General features: G+C 40.7%; 1 protein-coding gene across 3 annotated transcripts in view; it reads left to right on the top strand.

The window, feature by feature from the left end:
• The window catches only part of UNC13C (unc-13 homolog C), a 793,844-nt gene that overhangs the window by 478,906 nt on the left and 289,425 nt on the right, over positions 1–25,513 (top strand). For all 3 annotated transcript variants that reach the window (XM_040413932.1, XM_040413931.1, XM_040413930.1), the window contains one exon: positions 24,996–25,129. In XM_040413932.1, coding sequence (XP_040269866.1) covers positions 24,996–25,129 — 134 coding nt within the window. The remainder of the gene's footprint in view (positions 1–24,995; positions 25,130–25,513) is intronic.

Here is a 25,513-nt window from a genome sequence, read left to right as displayed (position 1 = left end):
GGGCCCCACCAAATATCGCTGTAAATTCTGCTGGCTACTGGGACCTGAGGTAGTTGGTTCACTAGGACGTGTGGCTGTGGCAGAACGGCCACGTCCTCTCCCAGCACCAGAGGGTCCACTAACACCACCACGACCATGTCCACGTCCGCGTCCCTTATTAGATGTTTTCCTCATTGTTCCCGTTCACCACAATTTTGAGAATGGCAAATTTGGGAATGGTTTTTCAACCTAGAAAAAAAAGTGTGCTTTTACGGTCACTACAAATAACTTGACCAGCTAAAACAGTACAGATTTGGTTAAATAGAGAAGTGAGGCCTGTTTTTTTTTGCGCTGTGTGACAGGTATAGGTTTAATCACAGAATCAGACTTCTATCAGCACGCTAGCGTGTGTCTTAGGTTTTTCTGAATGACACTATCACTAGCTTCAATGTAAGATATTCTTTTTGGGATAGATTTCAAGTAGGCCTCAAATACCAGAAACTAGTTATTTTGAGAATGGCAAATTTGGGAATGGTTTTTCAACCCAGAAAAAAGTGTGCTTTTACAGTCACTACAAATAACTTGACCAGCTAAAACAGTACAGATTTGGTTAAATAGAGATGTGAGGCCTGTTTTTTTTTGCGCTGTGTGACAGGTATAGATTTAATCACAGAATCAGACTTCTATCAGCACGCTAGCGTGTGTCTTAGGTTTTTCTGAATGACACTATCACTAGCTTCAATGTAAGATATTCTTTTTGGGATAGATTTCAAGTAGGCCTCAAATACCAGAAACTAGTTATTTTGAGAATGGCAAATTTGGGAATGGTTTTTCAACCCAGAAAAAAAGTGTGCTTTTACGGTCACTACAAATAACTTGACCAGCTAAAACAGTACAGATTTGGTTAAATAGAGATGTGAGGCCTGTTTTTTTTTGCGCTGTGTGACAGGTATAGGTTTAATCACAGAATCAGACTTCTATCAGCACGCTAGCGTGTGTCTTAGGATTTTCTGAATGACACTATCACTAGCTTCAATGTAAGATATTCTTTTTGGGATAGATTTCAAGTAGGCCTCAAATACCAGAAACTAGTTATTTTGAGAATGGCAAATTTGGGAATGGTTTTTCAACCCAGAAAAAAAAGTGTGCTTTTACGGTCACTACAAATAACTTGACCAGCTAAAACAGTACAGATTTGGTTAAATAGAGATGTGAGGCCTGTTTTTTTTTTGCGCTGTGTGACAGGTATAGGTTTAATCACAGAATCAGATTTCTATCAGCACGCTAGCGTGTGTCTTAGGTTTTTCTGAATGACACTATCACTAGCTTTAATGTAAGATATTCTTTTTGGGATAGATTTCAAGTAGGCCTCAAATACCAGAAACTAGTTATTTTGAGAATGGCAAATTTGGGAATGGTTTTTAAACCCAGAAAAAAAAGTGTGCTTTTACGGTCACTACAAATAACTTGACCAGCTAAAACAGTACAGATTTGGTTGAATAGAAATGTCAGGTCTATTTTTTAGGCGCTGGGTGACAGGCTCAACTTGCCCCTGATGTAATATATGGCCAAAAAATAACCACACTGTTGATGGTTAAATGCACTTGGGTGACACAGGCTCAGCCTGCACCAGATGTAGTATATGGCCAAAAAATAATCAGGCTGTCGATGGTTAAATGCACTTCGGTGACACAGGCTCAGCCTGCAGCTGATGTAGTATATGGTCAAAAAATAACCAGACTGTTGATGGTTAAATGCACTTCGGTGACACAGGCTCAGCCTGCAGCTGATGTAGGATATAGCACAAAATAACCACACTATCGATGGTTAAATACACTTGGTGATAGCTTGTGCTGGCGCACCACAAGTCACAAAATGGCCGCCGATCACCCCAGAAAAAAAGTGATCTAAAAACGCTCTGGGCAGCCTCAAAAAAGTGAGCAAGTCAATAATAGCACTTCAATGATCCACAGCTGCAGATCGATCACAGAATGAAGTCTTTTGGAGGAGTTAATCTGCCTAATCTCGCCCTAACGTCGCAGCTGCAATCTCTCCCTATACTGATCATAGCAGAGTGACGTGCGGCGCTACGTGACTCCAGCTTAAATAGAGGCTGGGTCACATGCTGCACTGGACAATCACAGCCATGCCAATAGTAGGCATGGCTGTGATGGCCTCTTGGGGCAAGTAGTATGACGCTTGTTGATTGGCTGCTTTTCAGCTTTTCAAAAAGCGCCAAGAAAGCGACGAACACCGAACCCGAACCATTTTCTGAAAGCCATATTTTTTTTTTTTTGGGCGATTGTCATAGGTAGGGTCTTATTTTTTGCTGGAAAAGCTGATGGTTTGATTGGTACCATTTTGGGGCACATATGAATTTTTCATTACTTGGTATTACACTTTGTGATGTAAGGTGCTAAAAAATTGCTTTTTGCCACATTTTTTTTATTTTTTTTATTTTTTTTTATGTCGTTCACCAGACGGGTTGGATCACATGCTTTTTTTATAGAGCAGGTTGTTACGGACACAGTGATGCCTAATATGTGCATTTTTGAAAATTTTATTTTACACAATAAAAACATCTCTGAAACAAAATAAATCATGTTTTAGTGTCTCCATTTTCTGAAAGCCTTTTTTTTATTTTTTGGGTGATTGTCCTAGGTAGGGAATAATTTTTTGCGGGATGAGATCACAGTTTGATTGGTACTATTTTGGGGTACATATGACTCTTTTGATCACTTTTTGTACCATTTTGTGGGAAGTGCGGTGGGCAAGTTTTTCTTTTTTTCTTATGGTGTTCACGTGCAGTAAACATACATTATCCTTTTATAGATCAGGTCATTACAGACGAGGCGATGCCAAACATGTTTAGTGTTTTTTATTATTTACATTTTTAACCAATTATATGTGCGGATATAGGAAAAAGTTACGATTTTTTTTCACTTTTTTTCACTTTTTTCCCACTTTGACTCAGACCCACTTGGTTCTTGAAGATCCAGTGGGTCTGATGCCTCTACAATACACTGCAGTACACTGTATAGTGTACTGCAGTGTATTGGCATTCACAGTAAGCCTGATCAGGCTCAGCTATACCATGGCAATCCGGATGCCTTTGAAGGCGTCCGGTCGCCATGGCTACCATCGGGGCGCTGCAACAGCAGCGCAGCAGCTCGATGGGGGAGTGGGCTCCCTCAGTTTACCCTTCAAGCATCGGGCCACTGCCACAGCAGAGCAGCAGTCCAATGGTTATCCCTTCCATGCAGCGGTCCTTAAGGACCACGGCATGGAAGGGGTTAAACGGCCGACATCGGTGCCAGCACCTATGTTGGCCATTTCAAGCAGAGTGTCAGCCATATGTTACAGCTAACACTCTGCCCCACTCTGTAAACCTTGACTTGGAGGGGGGGTGAGGGGGGCTTGTTGCCTTGCCGGCCATCCTGAAGGAAGGGGGGTGGGGGGGCTTGTTGCAGCGCCTGCCATCCTGAAGGACGGAGTGGCGGGCTTGTTGCAGCGCCAGCCATCCAGAAGGGGGGGGGTGACGGCTTGTATGGAGGTGAGGATGACCATCCTACATGGCAGTGGAAGGGGGGAGAGAGATGGTAGCGGAGTGTTGCCACAGCAGAGCAGCGGCCGATGGTTAGCCCCTTCCATACAGCAGTCCCTAAGGACCATGGCATGGAAAGGGTTATGACTGCAGTTTGAAGCAGACTGTCAGCTGTATGTTATAGCTGACAGCAGAGGTCGCACTACATTTTTTCCAGAAGAGTAAAAATATTTTGAGGAGTATTTTTAGCCAAGGAGGAGTACAAATTTTGAGGTAATTCACATATATAATGCATAGGCCCACATAACCGACAATTTTACATTCATCCAACATCATACACTAAACATAAGACCACTGCTGCCATACACAGTGATCATCTGACGCTGCCATACACAGTGCCACCTGACGCTGGTATACACAGCGCACACCTGACACTGCCATTCAGTGGACCCACCTGACGCTGCCATACACTGCGCCCACCTGATGCTGCCATACACTGCGCCCACCTAACGCTGCCATACACTGCGCCCACCTGACGCTGCCATACACTGTGCCCACCTGATGCTGCTGTACACAGTGCCCACCTAACGCTGCCATACCCAGTGACCACCTGACACTGTCATACACAGCGCCCACCTGATGCTGCCATACACATCACCCATATATACATATTGCATACACAGCTCTACCACATGCCCATTACACAGATAGAACTAATGTGTGCATATTACACACAGAAAACTGTACAATAGACTGGTTACACTGACATAGCCCTGATTTATACACTCTTTCCATACATAAAGTACCTCTGCATTCTCCACCAGCACAGTCCTACATAAAGCCTGTGTTCCCCTAACTCCTCTCACACACATGGCTGATCACATGACTGTGACATAACAGGTCCTGTAACCACAATGTAGTGTTTAGTCCAGACTCTGGAGCTGCTCCTGGTGAGAAAGATGTCCGTGCGCGCTGGGGCTTCTCGGGAGAGGGGCGAGGCTTCATGCGTGCTGTACCTGGCAGCTTCTGATGGGAAGGGGGCAGTTGGGAGACAGTGCGCGCTCCCGTGTGCACACAGGAGGAGTTACAATCCATCAGATGACGGATTATCTGTAAACTCACTGAGAGCAGCCTGCTGTGCATAGGAAGCATAGCAGGCTGTAGAACAAAAATGAAAAAAGATAGATAAATAGAACCAATTGGAGAAATAATTTTCTCAACAAAATAAATTAATTTGTGTAAATTTTTTTTTTTTTTTTACAAAGGTGTCCATATCCTTTAACTGTTCTGCCTGAGCTGAGCTCGGGCAGAAGTGGAAGGGGGGAACGCTGCTTTAGCTAATAATATCTCTTGAATGGCAGCAGATAGAGGCAAAATGACAGCATTAGTCCAAGCAACAGAGGAGATATCACTGTTAAAAATCGAGTAAAAACCTGCTTTTACGTTCACTTTTAGCTGTATTCACTGCATCCCGATTTCTAACAGTGATATCTTTCCATGTACTGAAGCTATTGCTCTCATTCTGGCATTGTTTGAAAGCTTGCAATGCCAGCATATCTCTAGCTGGTACCAAACCGGAGATGTGAGCAGTTAAAGCAACTGCCCCTGTCAGTCTGGAGGAGAATGAGGGAGCAGTTGCAGAGCTGATAGGCTGCAGGAGGAAAGGAAAAATTGTAAAAATATATAGAAATGTGGTGTTATCATCAATGTACAGACTCACGTAAAATTTTTACCACACAGTGAACACAATAAATAACTTCCACAAAATAATGTAAAAATTACAGTTTTTTTAATTTTTCCCCCTAAAAATAAAATACCGTATTTTTCGCCCCATAAGACGTATTTTTTCTCCCAAAAGTGGGGGGAAAATGCCCCTGCATCTTATGGGACTAATACTAATGAAGCACTTCCATTATGGAAGGGCTTCATTAGTACTGGAGGAACGGGAAGCAGCGAAGGCTCTGTATTCACTGCTTCCTGGTCCTCGGCTGTCGGCTGTGAGGGTTACGCACAGTGTGAGGGCGCTCTGTGACCTCATGCTGTGTGTGTCAGTTCACAGCACAGCAGACGGAGGAGGAGGAAGACTGAGCACGGGCGGTGAGGAGCAGCGGCGTCTGGAGCAGGAAAGGTAAGTGTTTTTTCTTTTTTATAAAACATGAGGCGCTGGGGGCAATATGGAGATGATCGGGGCAATATGGACATGCTGGAGGCTGATATGGGGACAATATGGACATGCTGGAGGCTGGTATGGGGGCAATATGGACATGCTGGAGGCTGATATAGGGGGAATATGGACACGCTGGAGGCTGATATGGGGGCAATATGGATATGCTGGAGGCTGATATGGGGGCAATATGGATATGCTGGAGGCTGATATGGGGGCAATGTAGAGATGCTGGGGGCACTATGGAGATGCTGGAGGCTGATATGGGGGCAATATGCATGAGGCGCTGGGGGCAATATGGAGATGATCGGGGCAATATGGACATGCTGGAGGCTGATATGGGGACAATATGGACATGCTGGAGGCTGGTATGGGGGCAATATGGACATGCTGGAGGCAAAATTAAAAAAAATATAGAAAAAAAAAATAAAAAGTTATGACTGCTCTAATGCAAAAGGGGAAAATATTATTGGTCCTTAAGGCTAAAATTAATTATGTCACTAAGGGGTTCAAAATGAAATTGTGTTCCCTGAGTTGTGCACCAAGATTTACTGCAGACAAACATTAAAAATCTACAATAAAAAAGTCAAACAAAACAATAGCTGATCTTAGGGAGACCAGCTACAGAAAACACTGTGGAGCCTCATTTAAAGAGGACCTTTCACCGATTCTTACCCTATGAACTAAGTATACATACATGTGGAGCGGCACCCGGGGATCTCTCTGCACTTACTATTATCCCCGGGCGCCGCTCCGTTCTCCTGCTATGTCCTCCGGTATCTCCGTTCCCTAAGTTATGGTAGGCGGAGTCTGCCCTAGCGCTGGCCAATCGCATTGCAGAGCTCACAGCCTGGGAGAAAATAACCTCCCAGGCTGTGAGCTCTGCGCTGCGATTGGCCAGCGCTAGGGCAGACTCCGCCTACCATAGCTTAGGGACTGGTATCTCTGCCTACTATAACTTAGTGAGCGGAGATACCGGAGGGCATAGCAGGAGAACGGAGCGGCGCCCGTGGATAATAGTAAGTGCAGTGAGATCCCCGGGCGCCGCTCTACATATCTGTATAGTTAGTTCATAGGGTAAGAATCGGTGAAAGGTCCTCTTTAAGAGTCTCGACACAGCAATCCAAAGTGCAAAGCTCCCTGGGAAACAGTGATATGCAAAATAACCGTGGAGCACACAATAAAAAAGTGACATTTTTGGGAAGTTTTTTCAATTTTAACGTGACTGTTAGTAGGTTAAAGAGAACAACCCTCCAGCTATTGACTGTTTTCAATGACAAGTTGTAAAATATAGCTTACTTCTGCTGTCGGAAACAATGAGATAACACTAACCATTCAGAAATGGACCACCACCACTCATAAATGGACCGCTACTCTAAATTATGTTATCACATGTACGGTCAGCAAGACTTTCTGGATGGCTCTAAGACTTTTTGAAAAAAATACTATGAAATCTGTTATTATAATCCTATTTATATTTCTCTAGATACACATATTCCAACAATTAATGTAGTTTCTTGTTCAGCTAAACTTTATGAAATAATTTGGCCCACAAAAAACTGAGGACAGTGAATGGAATGTGATTAGGCAGCGCTTCTAAACAAACATGAATGTTCTTTTTATATTCCCTCTGTACAATTCTATCCTGCATTTTTTAAAATATCATTTTAAAAATGATTGCTTATGCAGATTTCAAGCACCTTTCTCTCAAAGCTGAAATGCTACCGGCTGTGTGTGAAAAGTAGCTTAAATATAGTTACTGTTTGTATAAGAAAATGCATCTGTGTGGGGATGAATGCATACATTATATACTTAAAGTCACGTCTCTCTCTGTTAACAAAATCTAATTTCAACTCCTAGTGCGACCTTGTTAATCACCTGAGCTCTCACACAGAATTCTTGGCTCCCAAGGTGAATCAAACAGAATGATCATTATTTAATTGTTTATTCAGGCTTATATTTATTATACATTTTGGATGGCATGAATTTTGCAGATGTTAGAATAAAGATAAGCTTCAAAAGAGTATGATGTGCCTCCTACTTCTTTGCTTCAGTTTGTAACAAAATATGTTCAGAGTATCTGATGGAAACATGGAAATATACTATTGGTGTAAGGGTGCACCAGACGGTCAGATTTCAGCATACAGTTTTGTAAACCAAAAACAGGAGTGGATCATTAAAGGAGAGAAAGTATACAGGACAGATACAACTCCTCTTTTTTTAATTTACTCCTGTTTTAGGCTTCCAAAACTGCATCCAGAAACCTCAACGTGTGGCCGTACCTTAATGTAATTAAAAAACACAATACTTCTAGTTATAAAAATCTTTTTTATACTTTACAACCAGGTACATAGTTATAGGGGAAGCTGCTGCTTTGGGGTGGACTAAACCAAAGAGAAGGACGAAAATATTTTTTTCCCGGGCCCCATCAACAGTATTATACAATGATATTATTTACAGAGACACTAAAGGAAATGGATGGAGGAATTGCCTTACCTCGTCTAAGAGAGTGATCTTTACTAGCCAAAGGAGTGTGTGTGGGGGAGATAATAGACGGCAGGAGGGAATTGCAAAAAAGTTGCCAGGGGAGGGTATTCAAAAATTTGCTGTGGGTCCCAGTCATTTCTAGTTACGCCACAACAATATTTAAAAAGGTTCTCCAGGCGTTTTATAAAAACTGCCTAAAAACTACCCATTCATTGTTCTTCCGATGCTGCTGTCCCCACTGCTCTCACACAGGCTGCATGGTCTTCTGCTCGGGTCCTGACTGGATGTGCGTGCTTCTTTTTATGCTTTTTTTTCCTGTTCAGCTGCAGATAATATTATTATGCAGCCAAACAGGAATAGAAGCGCAAACATCCGGACGTGACCCTGGCGGAAAAGCCCGCAGCCTGTGTGCATGCAGCGGGGATGGAGACATCAGTGGAGCAATAGACAGGTAAGTATTAATCAAACTCTTTCTACCATAGGTTAGTAGAAAAGGCAGTTTTTATGAAGTCTGAAGAACCCTTTTAACCTATGTACAGCCCCCTTATAGCCAGTATGCGCTGCCATTCTAAATAAAGAGTTACTGTATACTAGTGAGGATAATTGCATACACTAAATAGCCCACAAAGTATCAAACAAGGAAGGGTGCATTTTACATGGCTGCAAAGAAAGCTATGTTTCTGTTAGTGTTTCAATGCTCCAGCTATAATGTAACTACAGCTCCCAGCATGCACACTTGGCTTTTCTTTGAGCTCCCATAGAAGTGAATGGAGCATGCTGGGAATTGTAGTTTTACAACAGCTGAATTGCCATAGGTTGCTGACTTCTGATGTAGTATGCTGCATGATCCTCCTCAGCCAGCTAGTAGGTCATGTGACAAACTCCATGGGGGTAATTTATCATGGTGGTAATAATTGAAGTCAGTTTTGCAGAAGTCTATGTTGAAGTATTTTGCACCATATTTATCAAATGTCGCACGTTCGTGGCTAAATCTAATGCATCTTTAAACCTAGTGCCCCTTTCACATGAGCAAATTTATCCGCTGAATGCATAGCACCTGCACTGAATCCTGACCCATTCATTTCAATGGGTCTGTGTACATGCATTCTTTTTCACGCATCAGTTCTGCGTTGCGTAAAAAAAATGCAGTATGTTCTATATTCTGCGTTTTGCACGCAGCCGTGGCCCCATAGAAGTGAATGGGACTTCAGGAACTAGGCCTGGAAACTAGGGTAAAGGAGAAGGTCACCTCCTAGAACAACCCTAATCCAAGCCCTGACTACCTATCAGTATGAACTGACCTCTATGGTAGGAAGGTTTATACACAGGAACCTAGAGCCCTAACACACCCTGTAGTGCCCTGGTATAGTGACAGGACTTTAGACAACCTATTCCTCCACTAGAAGGATGAACAGGAGTCTCCCTCAGGCCTAGATACAAAAGACAGGAAAATGCAACAAACAAAATACAAATAGGGAAGACAACACTTAACTTCACGCGGAGCAAAGGCAGTGTCAGGAGCTCAACTGAGATCCAACAACCAGCTAGCCCAAAGTCCAGAAACTGAAGCTGTAAACCGCACCCCCAGAAGGGGTAAGCAGTAATAAATAGGTGGAGTTAAATGACCAATCCAACAACAACAACTGCAAGAGGTGTTGTCATTGCCAAAACAACACAGACACAATTGATCCACAAGGAACAAGTCAGATTAACCCACGTGTTGCCAATCTCTCTGATCTCTTGGCACCTGTCCCAGGAGTGTCCGTGACAGTCGGGATGTGGCTCATTAGAGTAATTGTGCCAAGTTACAAAAAAAAGTGCTAAGTGCTCTTTGCTCTCACCATGACACCTAGCAGGACTCAGCATTACACTCCCAATTGGGAATTGGGATTGTACATGGAAAGCCCATGGGTTTGAATGAGAACTGTGTAACACTTTGCTGCAGAGGAATTGTACACTTGTTGTCAGAGTCTCTTACATTTTATGTCCAAGAACATAAAACAAGAGTCTTCTTTTCTGGGGAATCTATTCCTGGGTGCACTGTGGCAAGTCTTTGCTTCTGTGGTATTTTCTCCTGGGTGCACAAGAGGACAGTGGGTGACAATGAGTTAAAGCAAAATATATGCCAATCTAAAAAAGTTGTTGTCAGTTAATTGTATGGGGGCATTGTGGATGGAAATTTTACTGGGGCATTATGCAGCTGGTACAGTGCTAGACCAATGTGGTTAGCAACTTTATGAAACATGGTTACTGGAACTTTTTTGAGGGTACTTTGGCTGGCTTTTATATATGAGTCACTGTAGGTGTAAGAGGGCACTGTGACTGGCTGTGTTATGGAGGTACTATGGTACCCAAAATGTGGATCTTAATCAGGTAGCTAATAAGCATGCCCCTAAAAAAGAGCAGTATACATAACATCATATATGAGAAACTGGGCAGAATTTCATGTTCTGAGTGCAACTTTGGGATGAAATGTCTATGTCTAGGGGACACTTAGTTTAGAAAAGCAGAGAAAAACCAGTCTTGACTCTCAGGCTGTATGCTATTTTTATGATTACAGCATGGTGACTCCGTGATTAGCACTGGCCCAACCAAGGGCAACATCTGAAGAGTTTGTATGTTCAGCCCATGTTTGCGTGGGTTTATCCAGGTACTTTGGTTTCCTCCCAAACTCTAAAGACATACTGATATGGAATAGACTGTGAACGGGTGCAGCAAGAGATGAAGTCTGTATAAGAACTGCAGAATATGTTGGTGCCATATAAGCAAGAGAAAAAAGTGAATCAACATTATTGTATGTCAATTAGATGCATTAGGAAGAAGTCTTAGCATATGTGGGTTTTTCTGGGAGAACTAGCTTGCCTTTATTTTATTCTGCTTCTGATGGACACTGTGATGTTTCTCTCATTCCATGTAGTACAAAGAGGAAGGCTAAGCTGTGCATGTAAAAAGTTAGGATGCAAAATGTCATCATCTTCAATGTTACTGTATACATCTCTCCACCTTGTGACAGTACTGCCTTGTCAGACCTGGGATCTCAGGCCAGACAAACCATTGATATTGTTACAACTGACCTACTTCACTCTCTGCATATGCCTTAAACGCCCGCTGTTCACGGATGAGTTCATTGTAAATACAGGCAATATACCTGATCACCATAACTAGACTTAGAACCAGGATTTATAAGTCGCTCTGTATCTCCTACACTGTTCCTTCACCTTCATATTGTTCTTCTTTAGCTAATAGAAAACAATTAACATGTTCCATTTGCCTCAATAGAGAATTATAAACAAGTTTATTCTCATTTTCTTATCAGATCTTTACTGTAGGTATACTAATAAAATCTACAGCTGTAAAACATTCACCAATAGTCATATACATAAAATAAGGAATAAAGAAAGACAAAAAAATTCAACCAAACAACATTTGGTAGGTACTCGATAAAATTGACAAACATAATCGAAGCATACGTGTCTAGCCATATTCCAATAAAAAGGTATCGCATAGTCCAGCAATACAGATCAGTGAAGACAAGAATGATGCAATATCAAAGTACAGTCAAGAGGGGTTGGCTAAAACCCAGGAGATCTAGGGAGCCCATAAGACAAGAAATTTTTCACGGTACCAAGTTTTCTAACTAGCAAATATGTTTAATCTTATCAATCTATATCGAAATAGATTGGGGTGGGAAAGTTTTTTTTATTGTTGCCCTGATTGAGGCCTCCTGCACACGAACGTATTTTTTTGCGGTCCGCAAAAACGGGTCCCGTTTTTCCGTGATCCGTGACCGTTTTTTCGTCCGTGGGTCTTCCTTGTTTTTTGGAGGATCCACGGACATGAAAAAAAAGTCGTTTTGGTGTCCGCCTGGCCGTGCGGAGCCAAACGGATCCGTCCTGAATTACAATGCAAGTCAATGGGGACGGATCCGTTTGACGTTGACACAATATGGTGCCATTTCAAACGGATCCGTCCCCATTGACTTTCAATGTAAAGTCTGGAGTCCCTTTTATACCATCGGATCGGAGTTTTCTCCAATCCGATGGTATATTTTAACTTGAAGCGTCCCCATCACCATGGGAACGCCTCTATGTTAGAATATACTGTCGGATATGAGTTAGATCGTGAAACCTCATTTCCGACAGTATATTCTAACACAGAGGCGTTCCCATGGTGATGGGGACGCTTCTAGTTAGAATATACTACAAACTGTGTACATGACTGCCCCCTGCTGCCTAGCAGCATCCGATCTCTTACAGGGGGCTGTGATCAGCACAATTAACCCTTCAGGTGCCGCACCTGAAGGGGTTAATTGTGCTATCATCTCCCCCTGTAAGAGATCAGGGCTGCCAGGCAGCAGGGGGCAGACCCCCCCCCCCTCCCCCCCCCCCAGTTTGAATATCATTGGTGGCCAGTGCAGCCCCCCCCCCCCCTTCCTCCCTCTATTGTAATAATTCCTTGGTGGCACAGTGTGCGCCCCCCCCGCCCCCCCCTCTTCCTCCCTCTATTGTAATAATTCGTTGGTGGCACAGTGTGCGCCCCCCCCTTCCTCCCTCTATTGTAATCGTTGGTGGCACAGTGTGCGCCCCCCATTGGCCCCCCTCCCTCTATAGCATTAACAACATTGGTGGCCAGTGTGCGGCCTCCTATCTAGCCCCCCCCCCATCATTGGTGGCAGCGGGTTACTAGCAGTAGTGATTCATACTTACCTGGGAGCTGCGATGTCTGCTTCCGGCCGGGAGCTCCTCCTACTGGTAAGTGACAGTTCATTTAGCAATGACACTTACCAGTAGGTGGAGCTCCCGGCCGGACACGAACATCGCAGCAGCCGGTAAGTATGAATCTTCTACTATTGTACTATTGCTAAGTAACCATGGCAACCAGCGTCCTGGTTGCCATGGTTACCGATCGGAGCCCCAGCGATTAAACTAAGAACTCCGATCGGAACTCCGCTGCCACCAATGATTGGGGGGGGGGGGAGATGGGAGGCCGCACACTGGCCACCAATGTTGTTAATGCTATAGAGGGAGGGGGGGCCAATGGGGGGCGCACACTGTGCCACCAACGAATTATTACAATAGAGGGAGGGAGGGGGGGGGCGCACACTGTGCCACCAACGAATTATTACAATAGAGGAAGGGAGGGGGGGGCGCACACTGTGCCACCAACGAATAATTACAATAGAGGGAGGGGGGGGGCCGCACTGGCCACCAATGATATTTAAACTGGGGAGGGGGGGGAGGGTCTGCCCCCTGCTGCCTGGCAGCCCTGATCTCTTACAGGGGGCCGTGATCAGCACAATTAACCCCTTCAGGTGCCGCACCTGAAGGGGTTAATTGTGCTGATCACGGCCCCCTGTAAGAGATCGGGTGCTGCCAGGAAGCAGGGGGCAGTCTTGTACACAGTTTGTAGTGTATTCTAACTAGAAGCGTCCCCATCACCATGGGAACGCTTCTGTGTTAGAATATACTGTCGGTTCTGAGTTTTCACGAAGTGAAAACTCAGCTTTGAAAAAGCTTTTATACAGACGGATCTTCGGATCCGTCTGTATAAAAACTAACCTACGGCCACGGATCACGGACACGGATGCCAATCTTGTGTGCATCCGTGTTCTTTCACGGACCCATTGACTTGAATGGGTCCGTGAACCGTTGGCCGTGAAAAAAATAGGACAGGTCATATTTTTTTCACGGCCAGGAAACACGGATCACGGATGCGGCTGCAAAACGGTTCATTTTCCGATTTTTCCACGGACCCATTGAAAGTCAATGGGTCCGTGAAAAAAAGCGGAAAACGGCACAACGGCCACGGGTGCACACAACGTTCGTGTGCAGGAGGCCTAATAGATCAGGTAAGTTATAATGTATTTAGTCAAAGGCACTTTGACTAAATATAACTAGGTGGATATAAGAGGATATCCCACCAGAGTTGTCCCTGTGCTTCAGCCTCACCTCTGGCAAATGGATGCTACTTTTTTGCAACTATTTCAGGGGTTCGATACCACCTGCTAAGGCTACTTTCACACTTGCGTTTTCAATTCTGCTATTGAGGAAAATGCTTCAGTTTTGTCTCCATTCATTTTCAATGGGGAAAAAAATGAACGAAACGGAATGCACCAAAATGCATTCTGTTCCGTTTGGTTGAACTCCCATCGCGGACAGAATAACGCTGCAAGCAGCGTTTTTATGTCCGCAATGTGGTGCGGAGCAAGACGGATCTGTCCTGACACACGATGTAAGTCAATGGGGACGGATCTGTTTTCTTTGACAAAATAGAAAACGGATCCGTCCCCCCTTGACTTTCAATGGTGTTGATGACGGATCCATCATAGCTATATAAGACATAATACAACCGGATCCGTTCATGACGGATGCATGCGATTGCATTATTGTAATGGAAGTGTTTTTGCAGATCCATGACGGATCCGCAAAAAACGCTAGTATGAAAGTAGCCTAATAAGCTTTTATGCAGACATACATAGAAAATATTTATTTGTTTTAAATTCAAAGCTGATATATATATATATATATATATATATATATATATATACACAGTATCTCACAAAAGTGAGTTTACCCCTCATTTTTGTCAATATTTTATTACATCTTTTTATAGAACAAAAATGAACATATGACACTTTGATACAATGTAAAGTAGTCAGTGCACAGCTTGTATAACAGTGTAAGGGTCCATTCACACGTCCGCAAAATGGGTCCTCATCTGTTCCACAATTTACGGAATGGGTGCAGACCCATTCATTTTCAATGGGGCCGCAAAAGATGCGGACAGCACACAGTGTGCTGTCCTCATCCGCACTTCTGTTCCGCGGCCCCGCAAAAAAATAGAACATATCCTATTCTTGTCCGCAGCCACAGACAAGAAAAGCCATTTCTATTATAGTGCCGGCCATGTGCGGTTCGCAAAATGCACATGGCCAGAGTCCGTGTTTTGCAGATCCGCAATTTGCAGACCGCAAAACTGTTGCAGACGTGTGAATGGACCCTTAATTTGGTGTGCCCTCAAAATAACTCAACACACAGCCATTAATGTCTAAACCGCTGGCAACAAAAGTGAGTACACCCCTAAGTGAAAATGATCAAATTGTGCCCAAAGTGTTAATATTTTGTGTGGCCACAAAATATTTTCGAGTACTGCCTTAACTCTCTTGTGAGATACTGTATACATATATATATATATATTAAAATGCTTCTCCCATGCGCTTATTAACTGAGGTTTTGTTGATGTGTTTTAAAAAAGTTTTTTTTTAATGAAGATAGAAAATGAGGTGTCTGTGTGGGTTAGGTAAAGATAGGACAGTTTCGTACCATGAAAGATTATGCTTCATGAAAAAGATCAAGAATGACTGACCTCTATTCAGAAAATGTGTACACTGTATGTCCTTTGAGTTACTGAGACCAAAATCCTTTTTGCGAGCTATCAAAAATAGGATTTTGTGGTCCCTAATGAAATATCCCATTGAAGTATTGGGAAGCTGAATACTTAGATAATGATCAAAATGTGGATCAAGAAAATACTCGATCATGCTCACTGGTAGAGGAAGGGAGGGTAAGTTCCACACTGGAAAAAGTTTATAAGCAAACTGCCATGAGCCTTTCAGGGTGCAAAGAAGAGGATTGAATGTTGTAGTCCTTCTATTACATGAGTTTGTACTATAGGCTAGCTAAATAAATAGGTTTCTTTAGGGATATTGCAATCCATGTCCCAAGATTATTGTTCAGCTTGGACACGAGTTCCACGTGTATATGAAACTATGCAGCATGGTAATAGAACGATACATCTGGAAAGCAAAAGCCGCCAAGTTGCTTAGAGAGAATCAGTAGATCATGACAATTTCTTGGGTTGTCAGTTTCCATAGAAGCTAGGGTATAAGCAAGGGTATATCTAGGTTCTTAAAGGGGTTGTCCGAGTTATTTTTTTGTTCTTTCTATGTTTATAACTAGGCAAATGTAACAGCTTTCCAATTAACTCACTTTATCTCCAGTGGCTGGTTTTTCACATGACCTGTGATGTCAGCTTCTCTCCCTGCTCTGATAAAGGTCGTTTACAAGCCTGTAAAAAAGTGACAAGTGGAAGTGATAAGTGAGATTCAGGGTGATTGGCAGTTACCTTTCCTCAGCAGATGGGAAGGAGAGTTAAGAATTAATTCTGTAGGGTCTTTTGTGTAGGAGATGGCACCATGCTAAACTGCATGACAGTCGTATATTAAGTCCTACATAAATAAAAAGTTTTTAAATAAAGCTTTGTCATATTGATGTAGTTATAAATGGATATCAATCACTTCCTTATTTAAGTGATACTTTGTGTTTCTTGTATGTAAACAATGTTTTGGTCTAAAGAAGAAAATTTGTACCAAGAATAAAATACTGTAATATTCCATAATGAAGTCATTGCTGACAGCTTTGAAATTTTTATCAATCAGGAAGGACATTTGTGTTTTATGTCAGCAGTTTCCCAATGTGTTCATGTTAAAGAACAGATGGTTACCTATAATGATCGAGTATTACCATTCTGTAATTAATGCCAATTATCCTTTATCAGAATAGAGCACATTGCCAGGTTACAAATTGCATTACAATGAATATCATTGCCATTTGTTATAACCAGGGTCTTGTGATAGTGTCCACTTGTAATAGATCCAGATAAATAGCAAGTACTATTACAGTACCATTGCCTTTCATGTATCTGTAACTATGTGCCTGCTGTCAGCTCATAGCTTGTGCCTTCATGTATGTTACTTGCTCAGCCATTTTTTATTCTGATGTGGAATTCATGACATCCACACACTTTGTGGTACATTTACATCTATATTATTTTGAGTACTGACAGGCACCATCTTTTTCAGGAAAGGGTAATGAACAAGTCCTTCCTCATCATGATTTATGTTGGCTTGTCTTTATAGCCATATGTATATGTGTTATTTAGCAGAGTGCATACACAGTAGTATATTCATTGCACTGACCAATTGTAATGATACCCATGTAACAAATTATCCCAACAGAAGTGGCCACATATTATTACCATAGAGTGATGTAAAGAGTAAGCAAATGATACTGTCAGAGATCACAGACAGGGCATAGGACAAACACAGATGTTTCCCATTTTGTAATACAGAATGAGGCTGTCAAGAAATTATTCTACAAAGTGCACAGCAACATATAAAACTATAACTGTCTAAATGTATCTGTCTGTCTGTCTACACAAATGAACAGAATTGTTGGTCCCCTTCTGGTAAAGAAAGAAAAGACCCACTATGGTCACTGAAATAACTCAAAACTGACAAAAGTAATAATCAATAAAAATTTGCTAAAAATCCACTAATGGAAATCAGAAGTTGCTTTTCAATTGTGGTTCAACAGAATAATTTATAAAACAGACTAATGAAACTGGCCAGGAAAAAAATGACGGTACCCTTAACCCTTAATATTTTGTTTCACAACCTTTTGAGGCAAATCACTTCAATCAAGCGATTTCTGTAACTCTCAATGAGACTTCTGCAACTGTACACAAGTATTTTGGCCCACTCCTCGTGAGAAAACAGCTCCAGCTACTGCTCCAGCTGTCTCAGGTTTGAGGGGTGCCTTCTCCAGACTGCATGCTTCAGCTCCTTCCACAGATGTTCAATAGGATTTAGATCAGGGCTCATAGACAGCCACATCAGAATAGTCGATAGCCTTTCTTGGATGTTTTTAGCTCTGTGTTGTGGCCAACTATCCTGTTGGAGGGCCTTTTGCACCATAATGTGTTGATAGTCTTGGGATTTTAAGACATCCTATGCCAGCGGTCTCTACCTGCTCTAAGACCCGGTGAGAAAATACAGAGACTGCCTCCCAATCACGTGGGATGCCACGTGGGACACTATCCAACTAAGCCAGAAAACACAGCAGGGAATAGACTCTACTACAGCGCATACAACAGGAGCAGTAATGTAATCTAAATTATATATACATTGCGCTAGTGACTATTATTGGATCCACAGAACTTGTGGTTTAATACAGAGGACAACTGTAATCTAAGGAGAGCGGACTCTAAGATCCCCCTATATATTAACTCTCTACTAACAGGAAAAGACTCATTGATTAAATTTATCTGCCACATTGGGAGCCTAATGTAATATGAAGCAAGGATTTTAATACATTTTTAACAAACTCTTACCGCTATTAACAAGCAATTAATGGTGACTCATATCTCGTATATATGACACTGAGTCAGATACTTTTAAAAGATGTGAAAATTGTGATATATCAGTTGAATACGTTTTGATGGTATATAGCCTCCTATGTATACATTCAATGGTGTTTCATTTGAGATACTTATTCACCAATAATCAGTTTATTTTTTATCTAATACACGGTAGTATCCCAAATAATAAGAATTTTTATACATTTTTATTTTTATTTATTTATCCTTATTATTTTTACCTACTATTAATGTTTTTTAAATTTATATGCATCAATAAATACTGTAGCTAATTGGTATATGGGCTTTTGTTTGTTCCATGCAGCCAGCCATTATATACATTTTCTGATTTTTATTATTTTATTTTCATAAAAAACATTTTTATTATTGCGTTGTTTTTTTTTTTTTTCTTTAACGGATAGGTGCCAACAATTTTTATCCACACATGTATCTGTCTATATATCTGTCTATGCTAGTGATGGCTTCACTGGTATTAAAGCGCTATCTCTCTATGTGTTTATATATTGATTTATATTTCTATCTATCATCTTATCTCTCTATCTATTTAGCCATTTATCCGTCTATCTGTTTATTGACAGTATGAGATTCGTCCTGTCTATCTGTGAGGCCTAGAGTTTACTTAAATGGTTAAATCACAAAATGCAGGCCATTTATCAGAGCCCCTTGCTCAGATCCATGACATACAGCCATTACATAAATAGGCGAGCAGAGAATGGAGTTTGATTTTCCTCATACATCGAGATGCTGAGGTCCTCCAAACTGACCTCTCAAATATCCGCAGTGAAGTGAATGGCAGGCAGGGTACAATGAAGCTTGATTGAAAAAGTGAAAACAACCTTGCAGAAAGGGTACTAAAAATAAATTCCATCTGCTATTTAACATGCATAGCCCAGTAATGAAACTCTATCAGTTTCACACTGCTGATCGCGAAGATCACCCTGGTGTTAAAATAATCTTGTCTCCTTGACAGGCCTCAGTTTGTGTGAAAAGAGGCAAGCTGTCAGTCACACTGTTTTATTGGCTAAGTCTGTTTTATTGGGAATGTTGCTTTGTGTTGTTAGCCTCCCCTCTTGTTGTGTATACCATATACCCTCATGTATGCCTGTATTACAGGATACAACTTCTTGTTGTTCGTAATGTTTGGAAAATTTGTTCTCAAAATCTATAAGTAACAGTACTGAAATAAGATTCATTTAGCATATTCCTGTATAGGTATAAAACCCATTTTATGTGGATCATAAGGACAAAATAAAGAGATAAATCAAATCAAAATCAAGAAATCATGATGCGCACATAGAAAATTCTTAAACGGAGTCTGTCACCAATAAATTCTCTAGTAAACAAGGCATAATGCCTTCAGGGCTTGCTGAGCTGAATTTAATGATAACTTTCACATAGTGATACATTTCTTCATGCTGGTTAAAAAGTACTTTTAAATGAACAGTTAAGTGGATCAAGGGTGGGCCTAGGTCATTCTGTGCATCCGTGCTTCTCCTACTTCCTCTGTTAGCATCTGGGACAGGCAAGACGACTATGGAGGAACCTGGCTCTGTCAATCAAGATGGAAAGGGAGGGTCTGGCAAAAAGACCACAGAGAGCACAGAGCGGCTTGGCAACACAATGACCTTTGATGCAATGAAAAGAGTTTTGGAACTGCAAACACATATCAAAGAATGTAATAAAAATTGAGTATTTTTCGGTTTGATATCATAATCTTAACCAATGATTTCTTAGAACCTCACTGCCATCTGAGTCAAGTCCAAATTATATAAATTAGGTTCAATTGTACATTTGTAGCATTTGGGACAAGGGGAAACAAAATGTGTCTATTGTAAAACACCGCTGGTAGAGAAACATTAGATGTGATTTATTTTGTGTAACATACATGTGAGATGTTTGTGGACCTTACTGCCACACACTTTCGGGACCACTTTATGACACTTGCCACCATTTGGCCTAAGGGTTTATTACAGAAAGATTTGTTTTTGAAATCTCTTTGATTGCCTGAGTCATCTAAATGTGCCTTGCAGTAATTCATGCGCTGTTTCCCACCATCATTGTTCTGCTCCATAAGAGGAGAAGAATGAAAAAAACAGAAGTGCCAGATCTGGCACATAACTGAGTTGAATGCAGCTGAACTGACTCTGATTATAGTGGAGTCCTTTTTTTTGCCTTCAGGATCCTGTTTTTATACTGGACAAAAAAGTCCTGCATGCAGGACTTTTTTGTTCAGTCTTTTTGATGGAATCTGTGACGGAGCCTTCTACACAGATGTGAACAAGCTCTAAGATAACTGAAACTGATTTTCAGTTGCACATATTCTGTTTCATGTGAGCAAACCGAGTACAAGGATAAGGCTTCAAAATATAAGTTTTGTATTTATTATTTTAGAAAATCTTTATAAATAATATGTTGTTTAATAGGGCACCCTGACTCTCATCCCTACATGTATTCTTGAATAAATAGCAGCAGACACACTTTAAAGGGTCAGTATGTGAGCGAGATACAATATTGTGTTAAATTAGCTTTGAAATATTGATAATTTTAACTAGGCAACAATAGTCCTGTCCAAGTCAATGAAACATGTTATTATTGTAATCAGTAACCTTAGAAATTGCCTGTCATATGAACTAATAGACTGCTTTCTACAGTAATTGGAAGAAAGGTACCTTGTTCTACATTATCTGCTGCATTATACTCAGTACTATTCTAGGTAAGAATTCTGGATTTCCTTCCTAAGATAAGAAGATCCAATTTGAGGTCCAATTATTATGATGATTACAAATAGGTGTACAAAGAGTGCTTGCATACAGCAATTTTTGGCCGGGATACAAATGATTCCTCTGTTACACTGGCTAAAGTCTGACAATAGGAAGTCAGTCATTACTATGACTACTGAATATGCCTTGGCCACTACAATTCAATTACAATGGAACCATTCACATTAGATAAATGTCATCTGAGCCCATGAGACCATATAACCATGTAATGTGTCTCTCTTAATAACAGATATAGGAGCAGATAAAGATCGGGATTTCAACTGTTTTCTGGGAGGGTTCTAGCAGCAACTTTTGTGCCCTCTTCCCTTACTCATTCCTATGGCTGTCCGCCAAACCAGTGTTAAGTGGATACATATGGACATGGATAGAAATATTTTGTACATAGAAATATATTAACCCTTTCCTGACCACCGCCATACATGTAAGTGTCTTTAACCTGTTTAGGACATAGGGCGTACGCCCTGATGTCCCAGTACTTAAGGACACAGGGCGTACCGCGGCGAGCGGTGATCGGAACCCGGTGCCTGCTCAAATGATTGAGCAGACACCTTGGGTAAATGCGCGGGTGGGTCCCGTGACCCCCCCCCTCGTGTCGGCGATCGCCGCGAACTGCAGGTCAATTCAGACCTGCGGTTTGCGGCTTTTACATGTTGCGAGCGGCGGCTGGCAGCGGTGCAATCGGGTCCCCGTGGGGCTGTAGGAGGGACCCGATGGCATGGAAGGCAGCGCGATGCCTTCCTGAGGCATCGGCGCTGCCTTCCTGTGATGAGCCTGTGAGATCCAGCCCCCTGGATCTTACAGGCCTGAAGCTGTATGAGTAATACACACTGTATTACTCATACAACCAATGCATTCCAATACAGAAGTATTGGAATGCATTGTAAAGGATTAGACCCCCAAAAGTTGAAGTCCCAAAGTGGGACAAAAAATAAAGTAAAAAAAAGTTTAAAAAAAAAGTAAAAAAAAAAGTTTTCCAAACAAAAACGTAATTTTCCCCAAATAAAGTAAAAAAAAATGGTAAAAATTAGGGGGAAAAAAAAGTTGACATATTAGGTATCGCCGCATCCGTATCGACCGGCTCTATAAATATATCACATGACCTAACCTCTCAGATGAACACCGTAAAAAAAAAAAAATTTAAACTGTGCTAAATAAACAATTTTTTTGGCACCTTACATCACAAAAAGTACAACAGCAAGCGATCAAATAGGAGTATGCCCACCAACATAGTACCAATCTAACCGTCACCTCATCCCGCAAAAAAATAAGCTTCTACCTAAGACAATCGTCCCAAAAAAATAAAAAAACTATGGTTTAGAATATGGAGACATTTTTTTTGTTTTAAAAAAGCTGTTATTGTGTAAAACTTACATAAATAAAAAAAAAGTATACATATTAGGTATCGCCGCTTCCATAATAACCTGCTCTATAAAAATATCACATGACCTAACCCCTCAGATGAACACCGTAAAAAAATAAAAATAAAAACGGTGTAATAAAAAGCAATTTTTTGTCACCTTACATCACAAAAAGTGTAATCGCAAGCGATCAAAAAGTCATATGCACCCCAAAATAGTGCCAATCAAGCCGTCATCTCATCTCGCAATCAATTATACTTAAGATAATCGCCCAAAAACTGAAAGCTCTCAGACTATGGAGACACTAAAACATGATTTTTTTTTTGTTTCAAAATGAAATCTTTGTGTAAAACTTACATAAATAAAAAAAAGTATACATATTAGGTATCACCGCGTCCATAATAACTTGCTTTATAAAAATATCACATGACCTAACCCCTCAGGTGAACACTGTAAAAAAAGTTAAATAAAAACGGTGTCAAAAAAGCCATTTTTTGTCACGTTACATCACAAAAAGTGTAATAGCAAGCGATCAAAAAGTCATACGCACCCCAAAATTGTGCCAATCAAACCGTCATCTCATCCCGCAAAAAAGCATTCCCCACCCAAGATAATCGCCCCAAAACTGAAAAAACTATGGCTCTCAGACTATGGAGACACTAAAACATGATTTTTTTTTGTTTAAAAAATGAAATCATTGTGTAAAACTTACATAAATAATAAAATAGGATACATATTAGGTATCGCCGCGTCCGTGACAACCTGGTTTATAAAAATACCACATGATCTAAACTGTCAGATGAATGTTCTTAATAACAAAAAATAAAAATGATGCCAAAACAGCTATTTCTTGTTACTTTGCCTCACAAAAAGTGTAATATAGAGCAACTAAAAGTCATATGTACCTTAAACTAGTACCAACAAAACTGTCACCCTATCCTGTAGTTTCTAAAATGGGTTCACTTTTTTGGAGTTTCTACTCTAGGGGTGCATCATAGAGGCTTCAAATGGGACATGGTGTCAAAAAAACAGTCCAGCAAAATCTGCCTTCCAAAAACCGTATGACATTCCTTTCCTTCTGCGCCCTGCCGTGTGCCCGTACAGCGGTTTACGACCACATATAGGCGGTGTTTCTGCAAACTACAGAATCAGAGCCAGAAATATTGAGTTTTGTTTGGCTGTTAACCCTTGCTTTTTAACTGAAAAAAAAAAATATTAAAATGGAAAATTTGCCAAAAAAGAGAAATTTTGAAATTGTATCTCTATTTTCCATTATTCTTGTGGAACACCTAAAGGGTTAACAACGTTTGTAAAATCAGTTTTGAATACCTTAAGGGGTGTAGTTTCTAGAATGGGGTCATTTTGGGTGGTTTCTATTATGTAAGCCTCACAAAGTGACTTTAGACCTGAACTGGTCCTTAAAAAGTAGTTTTTTGAAACTTTCTGAGAAATTTCAAGATTTACTTCTAAACCTCTAAGCCTTGTAACGTCCTTCAAAAATAAAATGTCATTCCCAAAATGATCCAAACATGAAGTAGACATATGGGGAATGTAAAGTAATAATTTTTGCAGGTATTACTATGTATTATAGAAGTAGAGAAATTGAGACTTGGAAATTTGCTAATTTTTCTAAATTTTTGGCCAATTTGGTATTTTTTTATAAATAAAAATCAATTTTTTACTCCATTTTACCAGTGTCGTGAAGTACAATATGTGACGAAAAAACTATCTCAGAATGGCCTGGATAAGTCAAAGCGTTTTAAAGTTATCACCACATAAAGTGACACTGGTCAGATTTGCAAAAAATGGCCTGGTTTTTGAGGTGAAAATGAGCCCGGTCCCTAAGGGGTTAAATATGGCGTACACTGAATAAAATATTATCATTTTCGCAAAGTCATACACACTCCAAAATGTGATAAAAACTCCAGCTTACCCTGCAAAACAATTAGCCCCCAAACAGCCTTGTAGATGTAACAATAAAAAAGTTATGGGAGTCAGAATATGGCGATGAAAAATAAATAAATATTTTTTTCTAGTTTTTTACAGATTAAAACGCTAGAAAAACTAGATAAATGTGATATCGTTGTAATCGTACTGAGCTGGAGAATGTAGGTAACAGGTTTATTTTTACCACATAGGAAACGCCGTAAAAACAAAACTCATAAAACTGTGGCAGAATTGTTTTTTTTCTTTTCCAATTCGACCCCATTTAGAATCTTTTTCCAGCTCCCCACTACATTATATGCAATAGTAAATAGTGTCATTAGAATGTACAACTTGTCCCACTAAAAACAAGCTCTTATACAGCTATTTGAATGGAAAATAAAAAAGTTATTGTTCTGGAAAGACCAGAAGTGAAAAATGAAAATGCAAAAAAAGAAAATTGACTGATGTACTTCATCAGATATCAGATATTGTGTTATTTTTACGATACAGGATGTAACATGCTGGTTTTTTATATTTTGCAGGGTAAGAAACAGGATATTCCACGTGAAGATCAAGGTCCAACAATTAAAAACTTGGATTTTTGGCCAAACCTCATTACCTTAATGGTCACTATTATTGATGAGGACAAGATATCATATACTCCTACTCTAAACCAGTAAGTCTACTGTATACAACTTTTTTATATGAATGATGATAGTATATTTTTAATGGGTCCTTTTAACCTCCGTGCAGATATAACTTGTGTTAGAGTCATGGTTACTTGTGCTGGGCAATGGGTTTAACTGCAGTAGATGTGTTTTCTTCTTGCTTTGCTGGTGTCATGTATTGTAATTGGAAAGGTAGGACGTGCTAATAGCAACTATTGATTTATGATGTTCAGCTAGCTTCTATTATGGTTTACAGTACACAGTGGCCTCAGATGAGCAGACAAGAGTATCCAGCCTTGCAAAATAAGATAGATATTCTCCTCGTACATGGGTTGAATTAGTCACGTTGATTATATCAAGGTATTTCCTATTATCTTTTCCATGTTTAGAAG

The sequence above is a fragment of the Bufo bufo genome, chromosome 1 (assembly GCF_905171765.1).
Source record: "Bufo bufo chromosome 1, aBufBuf1.1, whole genome shotgun sequence".
In the NCBI taxonomy this organism is placed as follows: domain Eukaryota; kingdom Metazoa; phylum Chordata; class Amphibia; order Anura; family Bufonidae; genus Bufo; species Bufo bufo.
This window is presented reverse-complemented; position numbering and strand designations above follow the sequence as displayed.